The 15,665-nt window shown below is 42.3% G+C and overlaps 1 protein-coding gene across 2 annotated transcripts; it reads left to right on the top strand.

Moving 5' to 3' along the window:
* Positions 1 to 323: 323 nt before the first annotated feature.
* LOC143482069 (uncharacterized) lies at positions 324 to 13,032 on the top strand. Of its 2 annotated transcripts, XM_076980326.1 has the most exons (16): positions 324 to 504; positions 1,272 to 1,343; positions 1,417 to 1,650; positions 1,763 to 1,841; positions 1,915 to 2,031; positions 2,183 to 2,341; positions 2,416 to 2,684; positions 2,852 to 2,979; positions 3,058 to 3,177; positions 3,279 to 3,326; positions 3,417 to 3,497; positions 4,381 to 4,441; positions 4,569 to 4,619; positions 4,710 to 11,923; positions 12,197 to 12,572; positions 12,680 to 13,032. In XM_076980326.1, exon 14 carries the CDS (start codon positions 5,814 to 5,816, stop codon positions 11,871 to 11,873), a length of 6,060 nt encoding a protein of 2,019 aa, XP_076836441.1. In that variant the 5' UTR covers positions 324 to 504; positions 1,272 to 1,343; positions 1,417 to 1,650; positions 1,763 to 1,841; positions 1,915 to 2,031; positions 2,183 to 2,341; positions 2,416 to 2,684; positions 2,852 to 2,979; positions 3,058 to 3,177; positions 3,279 to 3,326; positions 3,417 to 3,497; positions 4,381 to 4,441; positions 4,569 to 4,619; positions 4,710 to 5,813; the 3' UTR covers positions 11,874 to 11,923; positions 12,197 to 12,572; positions 12,680 to 13,032. The 2 variants fall into 2 exon arrangements, with proteins under 2 accessions (XP_076836441.1, XP_076836442.1); XM_076980327.1 differs by lacking the exons at positions 324 to 504; positions 1,272 to 1,343; positions 1,417 to 1,650; ... (5 more) ...; positions 3,058 to 3,177; positions 3,279 to 3,326 and having other exon boundaries at positions 3,339 to 3,497; positions 4,710 to 12,572; positions 12,680 to 13,031.
* Positions 13,033 to 15,665: the final 2,633 nt, after the last annotated feature.

The raw sequence follows: 15,665 nt of genomic DNA, 5'->3' as shown, positions 1-15,665 counted from the left end.
AACATTCGAATTTTATCGTGCCGTTCAGGTAAAATAGTTAATACAGTTATTTATCCGTGCAGGCTAATCAGTTATTAAATATGTTTGCTATTTGGTTTTGCAGGATTATTTCCTGAAAGGTGAGTTTGCTTCCACCGTGGGAAGCAGAGACCGGGTAAGAATACGGTTAGCAGCTTCCAGCTTCATGCTTAAAGGCAGGTTTAAGTTACCTATACTTGTTTTCCACAAATGAACCTTTATACATAGTTCTAACCGCAAATTTTTTTTATTTAAACAGAAATGTGTTCGTTACTTAATTTTTTTCTACAGAGAACAGACTTTTCTACACAGGCCCGAGCAGGCGTTACATGCGCTTGGTCGTGCTGTCGGAGGACGAGAAAAGATATGTTGTGATGGAGTGCCACAATAACCCTGGTACTGGAAACCATAATGGCGTCAGGGGTACCAGAAACGGTCATTGCTGGCTATTACTGGTCTACGCTAAATAAAGATGTCACTGATTGGGTAATGTATTGCAGCTATTATGTTTTAGTACTTACACTTGCAATCCAAGTGTTTCAATTTGGCAAACAGTTTTCTATCTGTATTAAGTTCTCTGTGAACATTTAGTGAACATTGTTAGTGTCACGTATGGCTACGCCCCCTCTCCTAGCTGTCACTCCGGGTTCCCTTGTGTCTGTGTCCCGTGCCTGTTTATCCCGCTCTGCTCGTTGTCTCCGTGATTCCTCGTTTGTTACCACGCCCCCGTGTCAGTTATCACCTGTTCCTTGTTTCAGTTCTATGTATTTAAGTCCCGTCATTCCCCCAGTCGAGTCATCCGTGGTTTTGTTCTATCAGTCGGTTTGTGCTTTCACGTTCATTGTTTTTCAAGCCCTGTGTTTCCCGTCGTCTGTTTGTTCCTGACTGGTCCGTGAGTCTTCCCTGTTCTCGTCTCGTCATGCCTGTTTCTTGTTCTTGTTCGGACTGCTTGCACGTTATGACCCCTGCCTGTTCTATCGACTCTGGTTTTGGTATTCCCTGTATTAAATCTCGCTCATCTCTGCATTTGTGTCCGTCTCCTCGCTCCGTGGCGCGAGCCACGTTACAGTTAGTACGTAAATTAAGTGTAACTGCTGATCATTACATAAGAGGTATTTGCTCAGTAAGCAAAAAAGGTTAATTTTTGTTTTAGTAATCAATAGATCATAGGACTATTGCAATATTTTGATTATATTGCACTCCCTTATTAAAGATGCATTTTAAAAACCACTTGTTCTGCATTTTGTTTTTAGGTCAAATGTTGCCATCGCTGCCAGATGAATGATCCCATCAAAACTGTTGTCCCTGTTTTACATTCTATTAAGGTGCTGTTTACAACATCATTGCAGTCAAGGTTTTACAATTATTTAAATAGGCTAAAAACTCATATTTGTATAGGTGAAGGAAGCCTGGGAGGTACTTGGCTTGGATTTAATTGGACCACTACCCAAAACTGCACATGGCAACATTTATGCTTTGACCATGACTGACCTATATACAAAATGGGTTATTGCTGAGCCTCTGCAATCAAAAACAGTGAGTGAGGTGTCCTTGGTGATGATTAACAAGTTGTACATGTTTGGTATGCCCAGGAAAATTATCACAGACCAAGGCAAAGAGTTTGTCAATGGGGTAAGGTGTCACACTTTAAATATAAATTGTTTTCCTTTACCTATATTGTCTTTGCTTTACATGCAGTGCAATGTTTAAATCTGAAAATATATTAAATCTAATTTGTCCACAGCTCAATGACCAAATATTTCACAATGATGAATATTAAACACGCTGTGTCCAGTGCCTATCATCCTCAGACCAATGGCCAGGTAACTTGTACTATATTTGTGTGCTTTTTATGTATTGTTGCTACAGTATTTACTCACAGATTAATATGTACAGGATGAACGGACAAACCAAAACATCAAACGTGCTCTGAGAAAATATGTAAATGAGAATCACAATGACTGGGACATTCACCTACCAGCTGTGGTATATGGCATCAACACTGCCAAGCAGGTTTGCATACATAAAATGATGTATATAATATCAACCTAAAAGGATGGAATGATTATAAGTCTGTGAATTAAAAGTTAATTATTATAGCAAATAACAGTGTAAACTTTTTTGTGTTTTTTTTTTCTTTTTTTTATTGCAATTTTATTTCCAGAGCTCTACCAGGTACAGCCCCTATTTTCTGATGTTTCACCGGCACCCTCGTCTGCCTGAAGTCATCAATGCCTCTCCTATGGGAGATGACTTTGAGGTTGCTGACCCAGAAGATGACATTAATGGGAAAGTTACAGAAATGAAGATCCTTAATGAAAAGGTTTGCATGAAAACTTTACCATAATCTTTGTTACTGTTGTACATGTGTTGTTTTATGAGTGATTATTTTTGTAGGTCCTTAGCAATATAGAGGAAGCAGCAAAAGACATTTGGAGACCGGAAGCAAAAGTCTGCCAAGGTATTTGCAGCCAACACTGGGGACGAGGTTCTTATTTCCCACGACTCTAAGAAGCGCCACACTGGAGACAGTCTTGGAAGTCTGCACCAAGGACCATATACTGTGTTGGACGTTTCATCAAAAGGTGTAGCCACTCTGCAAAAGGGTGTCTCTTCAGTCCAGAAGGTCAACATATCTAGACTTCGACCATATAACAGATTAACAAGTAAGTGTTAGAAATACAAAAATGAAAATTTTATGGAAAAAATATGAATCGTGTATATTACAAAACAAGATGAGAGTTAAGACATTATTAAATACAGAAACATTCCATTGACTGATTATCTTGCATGAGGCAACATGGATACACAGTGTCACTTTTCGTACTATCAGATGTACCGACTGAGAGGACATATTTGCGGGACCATTGCTATACTCAGCTGGAATGGCAGGTGGAACACCCATATGCTCTCTCGGGTCTGCATTGGGAGAAAGACCTGAACCCTCTTCAAGATGAGCTGGTTAGCAGTGTGTCCATTCTGCAGTGTTACATTTTATTGTCATGTTGATGACTTACAGTTGTTGATCTTGATATTTAGCTTCACTATGTCCTGGATATTAACCGTCCATCAAATGAACTGATCGTGAAGGATGGTGTTACCTGTCTGACACGTGAGGACTTTTGGAGCCTGGGGTTGAGTCGGTGCATGGAGTCAAATGTGAGCATTTTAAATGTGACACATCTTGGTGTATTACATTATAAATTTATCCTATACACATGACTTGTATCATCAAAACTGTTGTCTGTGATAATTTCCAGATTGGAAATGCATGCCTTAGGATTGTGGAAGAAGCAGCACGGAAACACGTAACTGCTTGTCCTATTTTTAATACTGAGGCTCCCTAAATATCTCTTTATTTTGCATTTGGACATATTTGTAATCTTTGTACTGTATAGGGAAAAGATGTTTATATTTCGGACCTCTACGTTGTTGCTACATGGAAAGACAAACATGCAGACCCACAGCTCAGTTTGCTGGTAGGTTTAGTTGCGGTATTTCTTTTACTACTAATGAGAGCTATTTTTAGGATAAGATGTGTATGCAGTGTTGCATCTGACCGTGCCAATGTTTGTACGTTCCCTTTACTACCAGGAAAGCATCAGGTCAAAAGATGCCATTCTTTTTCCTTCCTGGAGTAGGCAGCAGGATCAAGCAGATCACTATTTACTCTGTGTTGAGTGCAGTTTTGAAACATTGATTTTAGCTTTCGTTGGAAGTTGGTTTATTGTTTTATATTTATTTTGGAAATATGAATTTCAGGTGATATTAGTACCACAGAGGGAAATTTTTTTTCTTGATTCTCTTCGTCCAAATGGCTTTGGAGATGATGTCTACAAAACAGTATTTAGGTTGAAATTAAGAATAACTGTTTTGACTTTGTCCTAAGGCAATGTTTTTCATATTTTTGCCCAAAAAGTGACATTAAAGGAGAGAGGGGGGTGGGGGGGGTCAGGTGGGGAAAAAAATTTAAACATTAATTAACCAATATTTAAAAGCATCTTACAGAAATTGCCAGTTAGCGAGAAGCTAGTAGCTCAACAGCTATGCAGTGAAAAAACACTGTTTTGGAGACAAACTTGTTCGTGTGTCTAAGGTTTTGCGAGAGCCTCGTTCTCAGGCTCCAAGTTTTAGGTGGTTCTTGTTCCGCGTTTCAAGCAGAGCCTCATTCTTAGGAAACAGATTTCAGACAGAGCCTTGTTCTTAGGCTCTAGGTTTATGTGCAGCCTTGTTCTCAGGCATTAGGTTTCGAGCACAGCCTTGTTCAAACGCTACAGCATTCATGCAAAGCCTCGTTCTTAGGCTTCCACAATGATCATTTATTTACAGATAAAATGATTGTGTTTTTTTCTGTATTGCCAGAACAATTGCAAGCTTAATTGATCCTAACCCCTGGACTGAGAAAACAGGAAAAGACATTAAAGTAAGTTTTAATGTGTATAACTGTGGAAATCATGTGGTTACACATTTCTTATTTCATCTATTTTATTACTTAATGCTGCAGCTGTAGCTTTAACTAACTCATATAAAAGCGACATCCATTTCTCCAGAACTTTCCACGACAGACTGGACCAGATTCCTGTGGCATCTTTATGTTGATGGTAAAAATGTGTAATTTTTCTACACTTTCATGTATTAAAGTTACTGTTTACCATTACTGTAAATTTATTGGGTTTTTTAATGTATATTAGTATGCACTGTGCCTCTGCACCTCTGCCCCATGTACCTTCACAGAGGTAAGTCTAAGCACATTTACCCAACTCGGTAATCAAACTACTAATAAATTTGACTGTTGCCATGTTTTTGGTTAAAGAGTGATATGCTACTAATCCGTTGATGGTGGTGTGTTCAGCTAATGGAGAGATTTTCCATAGAGGGGTATGAATTACAATAGTGGTAATGTTTTTAGTATTTATGTAAGTTTTTATTTATGTAAATTTTTGGTTGTTTAAAATTGTAAGAGCCAGTTAAGGGTTAATTTATTGTATAAAATAATTTAGTTAAAGAGGTTAAAATATGATGAAGATAATTAATAATAATAATCCATAATTGTTGCATTCTCTAAAATGAAAACAGAAATTAGTAATGTATAAGTTTGAAGAAATTTCTGTACTTTCAGCTTCCGTCAGTAACCCTTTTTGTTTCCTGCTTAAGTTAGGACGGACAGACGTCAGTTGGAGTTTTTGGAAGCAACACAGTTTTTGGACCGAGTCATGTTGAGTTCAATGTAATGTCTGATGTTTATAAGTAAACATTTAAAGAGGATTCTATCTCACTCGCGTCTTTCAATACTGGTTGTTACTCAGAGGCAAAGGTGGCACAAGAAACTGGTGAAAGAAACGAAGCGCCTCTACATTAGTCCAAAAACTAGCTAACTCGTAGCCTCGCTGAATTAACCTGGATAGCGCAGTTCGGAGCTCGCCCAGAGAATCCGTGAAACGGGTTATCCTCTGAAGCATTCTCCAGGAAAAGGTATCGAAAATTCCTCTTTACCTCTAAGCTTTGTGAAGAAAGTACGTTGTATGGATTCTAAGATGGTCCACGAGTTCGGACGAAAACGAAAGTAAAAAAAAAAAAAAAACAAAAACAAAAGGGGGCTAACCAAAGTTAAAAGAGCTAGCGCGTTGGATCTCTTCCCTGTAAGAACGCTCGTGAATAACAGGATTGGATTCGGTCAAGGTGGAGTTTTGCGATTTGGAAAGGTTGTGTGCACTCGGCTCGTTAAGAAAGACAACTGAGAAGTGTTTTAAAACCCTTGTGCGCGCAACGTGAGCATTAGCTCCACGAATTGTAAGATGGCCGATGAAAATAAAAACGGACGTGGCAAAGACAGAGTGGAGCAGGGAAGACCACGCAAGCTAACTGAGAAGGGTATAGAGGAAAGATTACAAAGGTTCATAGCATTGAGGAGACGAACTTTGGGAACTCTAACTAGCCGAATGAAAGAGATAGAGGCACTGATGAGTGCAAAAAATTTAGAAAATGTTAAAGATATGATGGAAAGTGAATTTGCACAATCTCTAAATGAGTTCAATAGTCTCAACAACGAAGTTGGCAATCTGTTGTCTGAAGATGAAAAAATGCTTGACCAGGATAATTGGTTTGTACCAAAAATGGAAGTTATCAAAGACTTTATGAAAATAACTAAAAGATGGATTGCAGATGAGCATGAATACACAATGAAGGAAAGCATGCAACTGGAAGAGCAGCATGTGATAGATGAACAACAAGATGCCATTCTACCGAGTGACAGTGTTTCACAGGTAAGGGTCTGCAGAGCTGTAAAGGATCACCTGCGTGGGTCTCGTGTAAGTGGAACATCATGTGTATCGTCCACACGTGCTAGACAAGAAGCAGAACACGCAGCTCTGCTGGAACGTGCAGCAGCGTTAAGGAAAAGACAGGAGCTTGAATTCGAAGCAGCTAGAATTAAAGCTGAAAAGGAAGAGCTAGAGCTGGAGACTGCATTAGCTGAAAGCCAAGCAAAATTAAAAGTGCTTAGAGAATATGAGAGGTCCGAAGATGGTTCCAGTTGCCATTCGTCAGCGTGGAAATCACTAAGCGGGAAAATGAATAAGGAAAGAGATGCCATGATGCTACAGCAGCAAGCTCATGTGAATGTTCATGTACCAACGCAAGTGCAGCACTCCAGAATACCACAGCAGCCACAGCCAGCTTCCAATCAGAGTCCTAGAGCTCAAACGAGCAGAGGTGATGACATCTTTACAGTCATACAAAAACAGAATGTAATTACCGAGCTACTTGTAAAACAACAACAGCTTTCACAGCTACCGAAAAAGGACATTCCTGTGTTCAAGGGTGACGCGCTCCAGTACAAATCCTTCATAAGGGCGTTTGAGCATGCAATTGAGCAGAAGACTGACAACGATCAGGATAAGTTATACTTCTTGGAACAGTACACGGATGGCGAACCTCAAGAACTGGTACGCAGCTGCGTTCACATGACACCTAGCAAAGGCTATCACGAGGCAAAACAGCTACTTCATAAGCATTATGGGGATGAGCTTCGCATAGCCAGTGCATACATTGATAAAGCGCTCAAATGGCCACAAGTGAAGTCGGACGACAGGACAGCGTTGAATGCCTACGCAATGTTTTTGATTGGATGTTGTAACACTATGGAGGACATTGAATTTTTAGAAGAGATGGACAATCCAACCAATCTACGGACAGTAATATCCAAACTGCCGTACAAAATGAAAGAACGTTGGCGTGCTGAAGCTTTCGAACTTAAAGAGCGAAGAGGAAGGAGAGCAAGGTTTGCTGATTTGGTGAACTTCGTAGATCGCCAAGCTAAGATAGCTATGGACCCCCTCTTCGGTAATATCTCAGACAGCCGCACAACCGCGCCTGGAAAGATGGACCAAAGGGAAAACAGGCCAGCAAGGAAAGAGGTGCGTGGAAGCAGCTTCGCAACTAATGTTGCTGCTGAAAGCAAAATGTCCCAAAAAATACATATCAAGCCTGCTAACACGAGTACAACAGTGAATGCCTTTGATAAACCATGTTTGTACTGCCAGCAGTCTCACACCCTTGCTTCATGCAGTATGATCAAAGGTCGGCCACATAAAGAACGACTAGACTTTCTGAAATCAAAGGGCCTATGTTTTGGATGCTTGGTTCCTGGCCATCTCAGCACATTCTGCAAAAGAAAATTAGAGTGCAAGGAATGTGCATTAAAGCACCCTGATATTCTGCACAAAGTTAAGGATGAAGGTTCTGTCTCCGTCCCAGTAAAGAAAGATGGTGCTCAAATTAAAGAGGTGCCCTGCGCAGAAGCTCCCATCTCACAAGAGTCCTGTGGCTTTACGGGGGCCGGAGAAGCTGATTGTGTGCTGTCAATAGTACCAATAAAAATCAAGTCAAAGAATAGCGACAAACATATAAAAACGTATGCTTTTCTGGACCCGGGAAGCACAGCAACCTTCTGCACGGAAGACCTGCAAAGGAAATTGAACGTGAAAGGGAAGCCCACAAGAATACTTCTAAGCACCATGGGCCAAGATGAACCAGGTGAACGAAAGCTCGTGAACAGTTTTGTGATATCTGACCTGGAAGTGTGTGGGTTGGAAAGCAACATGTTCATTGAGTTACCCAAGGTGTTTACTCACAGCAGCATACCTGTTCATGCCGGGAATATACCCAAACAGAAGGATGTTCAGAAGTGGCCATACCTCCACGAAGTGAGCTTGCCAGAGATAGATGCTGAAGTGGGACTACTTATTGGAGCAAATTGTTCAAGAGCATTAGAACCCTGGCGCATCATTAATGGTCAGGCTGGAGGTCCCTATGCTGTGAAGACGGCCATTGGCTGGGTTGTGAACGGGCCTATAAGGAAAGACCTGAATGAAACAGAGAATGAACCGCGACCTTTCTCAGTCAACAAAATCTCTTTGATGGAGATTGAGAGGTTATTGGTCCAACAGTATAATGCTGATTTTCCAGAGCGCAGCTATGACGACAAGAAAGAGATGTCTCAAGAAGACAAAATATTTATGCGGTGTGTGGAGAAGACGTCAATTTTAGAGAATGGACATTATATCATTGGATTGCCATTCAGGAATGAGAAGCTCCAAATGCCTAATAACCGTTGTGTGGCGGAACAACGTATAGCGTTTTTGCTTAGGAAGTTTAAGAGGAATGCTGAATTCTTTGAAGACTACAAGGGATTCATGGAAACCATCATTGGTAAGGGCTATGCTGTCCAGGTTCCTACACACCAACTGAACAGAGATGACAAAAGGGTGTTTTATATACCACACCATGGCGTCTATCACCCAAAAAAACAGAAGTTGCGGGTGGTATTTGACTGCACGTCCTCATTCCAGGGTAGGTGTCTAAATAGCGAACTGCTCCAGGGGCCTGACTTGACCAGCACATTAGTCGGAGTTCTTCTGAGATTTCGTGAGGAGTCAGTGGCAGTAATGGCAGACATTGAGTCAATGTTCTACCAAGTTAGGGTGCCGGAACATGATGCGGATCTACTTCGTTTTCTTTGGTGGCCCAACGGCAGGTTGGATGAGCCCATGGCGGAGTTCCGGATGACCGTGCACCTCTTCGGAGCCAACTCTTCACCAAGTGTAGCTTCTTACGCACTCAGAAGAACAGCAGAGGATCACAGAAGTGTTACTTCTCCATGTGCGGTTCAGACAGTCCTGAATAATTTCTACGTGGATGATTGTCTGAAAAGCGTAGCTACAGATGAAGACGCAATTACCTTAGTCAATGATCTTAGAGCCTTGTGCAACAGTGGAGGGTTCACCTTAACAAAGTGGATGAGCAATAGCAGAAAGGTGTTACTGTCAATCCCTGAGGAACACAGAGCCAGTAAAATGAAAGACCTGGACTTACGACACGACGCTCTGCCAGTGGAGAGAACACTCGGTGTTCAGTGGGACACAGAAATGGATACTTTCACATACAGCATGAAACTGCAAGACAAACCGATGACAAGAAGAGGCATATTGTCAGTCATTAATTCCATCTATGACCCCCTTGGGTTTTTGGCCCCAGTCATCTTGCCTGCTAAACTTTTGTTGAAAGAGCTCTGTAAAGAACAACTTGGTTGGGATGAGAACATTGGTGAAAGGCATGCTGAAGATTGGAGGAGATGGGTGAAAGATGTTACTCACCTCACCAACTTCCACGTGAGTAGGTGCTTAAAACCCACCAAGTTTGGATGCTCTACTGCGGCGCAGTTGCATCATTTTTCAGATGCCTCAGAGTATGCATATGGCACTGTGTCTTATCTACTGCTAGAAAATGAGCAAGGCGAGAAACACTGTGCTTTCCTTATGGGGAAATCAAGAGTGGCTCCTCTCAAACGTGTCACGATCCCTAGACTTGAGCTGACAGCAGCAGTTATCGCGGTGAAGGTCGACAAGATGTTACATCAAGAACTTCAAGTTCCACTGCAACAATCTGTCTTCTGGACAGACAGCACAACGGTGCTCAGATACGTCTTCAGTGAAGCTGCTCGTTTCAAAACGTTTGTTGCGAACAGAATTTCCTTGATCCGAGAAGCAACCAAGCAATCTCAATGGAAGTACGTCAGAACAGACGAAAATCCTGCAGATCAAGCCAGCAGAGGCCTGAAAGCGAAAAGCTTGGTGCAAGGAGGAACGTGGATGAGTGGACCAAAGTTTCTGCCGAACGAGAACGATTGGCCGGAACAGCCTGTGCTGTGGAAGGAAAGCCTGGACGAAGACCCAGAGGTCAAGAACTCAGTCACTGTTAATACAGTCAAAGTAGAAGAAAGTACAGAACCAATGAGCCAGCTGATCGGCTATTATTCAGATTGGAATAAGCTTAAACGATCAGTGGCTTGGATTGTAAAAATAAAGGATGCTCTGTGGAAATGGAAGGAAGAAAGTAAAGAGGCATCAAGAGCAATCGATCAAACTGAAAAAGACACTGGAAAGCGACGATTAGAGCTAGAACGGCATATGAAGAAATTTAAAGCTACATCAGGAAATAAATCGCTTACCTTGGAGGACTTGGACACAGCTGAAGCGGAAATAATACGGTTCAGCCAAAGACAGCATTTTGGAGAGGAAATCAAAGTTCTGCAGAAAGGCAACAATCTCAGTCGCAGTAGTGCGCTGTTTAGACTGGATCCGACTCTCCAAGATGGCACCTTGAGGGTTGGCGGAAGACTTAACAAGTCCGCTATGCCAGAAAATGCTAAACATCCAGCAATTCTTTCTAAACACAGCAAAGTTGCCACCTTGATCTTGAGAGACATACATCAAAGAACAGGACACTGTGGACGCAGTTATGTGTTGGCACAACTGAGATGCAGATATTGGATTCCACAAGCCAATAACGCAATCAGGAAGATCATTAACAAATGCACAGTCTGCCGTAGGATGACGGGAAAGGCTGGTGAGCAAATGATGGCGGACTTACCCGAAGATCGCCTCCTCCCGGACCAACCACCTTTCACGAACACCGGCGTTGATTACTTTGGCCCGTTTGAAGTTAAACGGGGACGGAGTACTGTTAAGAGATACGGGGTGATGTTCACTTGTCTCTCTCTCCGAGCCGTGCACATTGAAGTTGCTGACAGCCTTGACACGGACTCCTGCATTAATGCAATACGCCGGTTTGTATGTAGGAGGGGTCAAGTCAACACCCTGAGGTCAGACAATGGGACAAATTTTGTGGCAGCTGAAAGAGAGTTAAGGGGAGCCATTCAACAGTTGGATAATGACAAAATTGAAAGAGCCTTTCATCCAAAGGGAATAAAGTGGATATTCAACAGCCCAGCCGCCTCCCATCAAGGCGGGGTTTGGGAAAGACAAATCCGCAGTGCGCGAAGGATCCTTAATTCCCTGGTGAAGGAGCAAGCAATGAACGATGACTGTCTTCATACAATAATGTGTGAAGTCGAAAGCATCATCAATGGAAGGCCACTGACGAGTGTCTCGGATGATGCAAACGACATCGAGCCTTTAACCCCCAATCACTTATTGCTTCTGAAGTCCCAGCCAATCATGCCTCCAGGCACCTTCTGCAAAGATGACATGTATGCAAGAAGAAGATGGAAGCAAGTCCAATATCTTGCAGATTTATTCTGGTCTAGATGGACACGAGAATACCTACCCCTTCTTCAGGAGCGCCAGAAATGGCTGAAACCTAGAAGAAACTTCATGATGGGAGATGTCGTGCTATTAGTGGATAGTTCTTCCCCTCGCAACTCCTGGGTCATGGGGAAGGTAGTTGAAACAATGCCAGACTCCAGTGGAATGGTGCGGAGAGTGAAATTGAAGACAAGGACCAACACTTTGGAAAGGCCTGTAAATAAACTGTGTCTGTTGAAAGAAGTGATGTAGACGACTAACAAAGGAAGACAAGTTGGTCTTCATGAACATTTGAAGTATAGGTAGTAGGCTCTTAATGTTTAAGTTTGTAATAGCTTAGTCCTCCTGCCTAACCAATTAGGGGCCGGGTAATGTAAGAGCCAGTTAAGGGTTAATTTATTGTATAAAATAATTTAGTTAAAGAGGTTAAAATATGATGAAGATAATTAATAATAATAATCCATAATTGTTGCATTCTCTAAAATGAAAACAGAAATTAGTAATGTATAAGTTTGAAGAAATTTCTGTACTTTCAGCTTCCGTCAGTAACCCTTTTTGTTTCCTGCTTAAGTTAGGACGGACAGACGTCAGTTGGAGTTTTTGGAAGCAACACAGTTTTTGGACCGAGTCATGTTGAGTTCAATGTAATGTCTGATGTTTATAAGTAAACATTTAAAGAGGATTCTATCTCACTCGCGTCTTTCAATACTGGTTGTTACTCAGAGGCAAAGGTGGCACAAGAAACTGGTGAAAGAAACGAAGCGCCTCTACAAAAATGATGTTAATTTTACTCCAAGACATGGACAGAGGTTTGCCTACTGGGCAGAAGAAGCCCCTCTTTTACTAAAGGGGAACTTGGAGCCTCTCTTCAGGGTGCCAAGGTCCACTGTTGGTCCACTTCAGTCAGATGGACTAGCTGAAAGTGACAGCACTGCAAAAAATAACAGCAATGTAAGTTATGTTTTATTTGACATATTGAATATAAAAGTATATAAAAGTCACCTACCAAATATTCTTTTTAACGTATTGCTTTTGGGGATTTTCTTTATTTCATATAGCAACAACGCATCATGAGGGACCTCAAAAGAGCTTTGTGTTGGATTCACAGCCACACAGAACTCTTTGCTGGGAAGGTGACTGAGCCTGCTGTGATGAAAATGAGTGCTGAGGATCAACAGAATGCTCTTGAGGCTTTGAGTGAGCTTGAGAATGGATGTGAGGAGTCAAGGGATCCATTTACCTTTACTTTTGAACTCCAGGAGGACATGGAAACGTTTCTTTGTAATTGTGCTGATCTAATGGGCCTTAAGGTTAATTCAATGTTTTTGTAGTTGTATTTTGTTGTTGTTTTCAAAAAGCTTTTTTGTTTTTGTGTTTTATTATAAAGTCGTGGCTTCTTTTTTTTTTTTTTTTTTTTTTTTTTTTTTTAACCCCACTGTCACGGTACGGCAGGCCCCCTACTGGTCGCCCCCGTCTACAGCGGCAGCTGTCCTGTAATCGTTGCGTTGTGTGCGTCCCTCAGGTGGGCGGAGCCCGTGATTCGTCCCACCTGGGGGTCGTTTGTTCGTCTATATATGTCTTGTCTTTGTACCAGTTGACCGCTGGTTATTATATCCTTAATTTGGATCCAAGTCACGGGTTTTTGGTTTGCACACTTTCTTCATTAAACCATACTTTTTCCCTGAGACTTGGCATGATCGCTTCCATTTTATTTCGCTCACCCTGCCCGTCACACCAACATAAATGCCAATTTTTTTCTCCAAAACACATTGCAGTTACACATGTATTGTTATACAAGTTAATAGATTAAACAAGGCAGCCTAAAACTTTCTTCTGTTTTGTGGCTGGTTGTACACTGCTCAATAAAATAAAGGGAACACTCAAATAACACATCCTAGATCTGAATGAATGAAATATTCTCATTGAATACTTTGTTCTGTACAAAGTTGAATGTGCTGACAACAAAATCACACAAAAATCATCAATGGAAATCAAATTTATTAACCAATGGAGGCCTGGATTTGGAGCCACACACAAAATTAAAGTGGAAAAACACACTACAGGCTGATCCAACTTTGATGTAATGTCCTTAAAACAAGTCAAAATGAGGCTCAGTATTGTGTGTGGCCTCCACGTGCCTGTATGACCTCCCTACAACGCCTGGGCATGCTTCTGATGAGGTGGCGGATGGTCTCCTGAGGGATCTCCTCCCAGACCTGGATTAAAGCATCCGCCCACTCCTGGACAGTCTGTGGTGCAACACATTCATTCAGGTCAGGTCTGGGGAACGGGCGGGCCAGTCCATAGCTTCAATGCCTTCATCTTGCAGGAACTGCTGACACACTCCAGCCACATGAGGTCTAGCATTGTCCTGCATTAGGAGGAACCCAGGGCCAACCGCACCAGCACATGGTCTCACAAGGGGTCTGAGGATCTCATCTCGGTACCTAATGGCACTCAGGCTACCTCTGGTGAGCACATGGAGGGCTGTGCATCCCTCCAAAGAAATGCCACTCCACACCATTACTGACCCACTGACAAACCGGTCATGCTGAAGGATGTTGCAGGCAGCAGATCGCTCTCCACGGCGTCTCCAGACTGTCACGTCTGTCACATGTGCTCAGTGTGAACCTGCTTTCATCTGTGAAGAGCACAAGGCGCCAGTGGCGAATTTGCCAATCCTGGTGTTCTCTGGCAAATGCCAAGCGTCCTGCACGGTGTTGGGCTGTGAGCACAACCCCCATCTGTGGACGTCAGGCCCTCATACCATCCTCATGGAGTCGGTTTCTAACTGTTTGTGCAGACACATGCACATTTGTGGCCTGCTGGAGGTCATTTTGCAGGGCTCTGGCAGTGCTCCTCCTGTTCCTTCTTGCACAAAGGAGGCCCTCCTACGGCCTCCCCCACGTCTCCTGGTGTACTGGCCTGTCTCCTGGTAGCGCCTCCAGCCTCTGGACACTACGCTGACAGACAGAGCAAACCTTCTTGCCACAGCTCGCATTGATGTGCCATCCTGGATGAGCTACACTACCTGAGCCACTTGTGTGGGTTGTAGAGGCCGTCTCATGCTACCACGAGTGTGAAAGGACCACCAACATTCAAAAGTGACCAAAAGCATAGGTACTGAGAAGTGGTCTGTGGTCCCCACCTGCAGAACCACTCCTTTATAGGGGGGGTCTTGCTAATTGCCTCTCATTTCTACCTGTTGTCTATTCCATTTGCATAACAGCAGTTGAAATTGATTCACAATCAGTGTTGCTTCCTAACTGAACAGGTTGGTTTCACAGAAGTGTGGTTGACTTGGAGTTACATTGTGTTGTTTAAGTGTTCTCTTTATTTTTTTGAGCAGTGTATTACATATGATGGACTTCTGTGACAATAAACACTTTTGAATCCTGAATGAGCTTTTAAACCACACACACACACACACACACACACACACACACACACACACACACACACACACACACACACAATATCTAAATGTTAATAAGGTACTGTCTGTTTTTGTTGTATTTTTCCCTAGTGACCAAACACTCCTCCTGATACAGATTATACTTTTTTAGTATAGATGTTTAGGACATGCTTTAGGTTAAATTAGTGGCCATTAATAGTGATGTTAAATGAAACCAAATAAACAAACAAACTTAGTAAGCATGAATAAACAAAGCTAAATATGCAACATTTCTGTAGCTTTGGGTAGTATAGGTTATGATTTATGGTATTTAATCTAGAAATAATGTCAAATTATTGAGAAGCACGTTCTCAATGGGTTAAAGCAGGGGAGGGGGGGGGGGTTGTGTGGCGAGTGTAAATTGTTAGCGGAGGGGAGGTGTAAATGGACACAAATTAAGCATTATATCGCGATCGATCGCCAAGTATAAACGCCTCCGCCGTTCGCGCGAGGTGTGTGTGCGGAGTCGCGCGCTACGGTCACTCGCGAAAGTATAATCCATTAATATAATAATTTATATTAATGTATCATTTTTTTGCTGATGCTGGTCCAGCGTGCTGCGTGCCAGTGATTATGCCTCGGCGTGCCAA

The sequence above is a fragment of the Brachyhypopomus gauderio genome, chromosome 18, assembly GCF_052324685.1.
Source record: "Brachyhypopomus gauderio isolate BG-103 chromosome 18, BGAUD_0.2, whole genome shotgun sequence".
Taxonomy (NCBI): Eukaryota; Metazoa; Chordata; class Actinopteri; order Gymnotiformes; family Hypopomidae; genus Brachyhypopomus; species Brachyhypopomus gauderio.
Note: the sequence above shows the minus strand (reverse complement) of the source record. Positions and strands in the feature narration are given on the sequence as shown.

What these genes read in the sequence shown, in the direction of transcription:
- LOC143482069 (XM_076980326.1), top strand. Translation starts at nt 5,814, where the DNA reads ATGGCCGATGAAAATAAAAACGGACGTGGCAAAGACAGAGTGGAGCAG.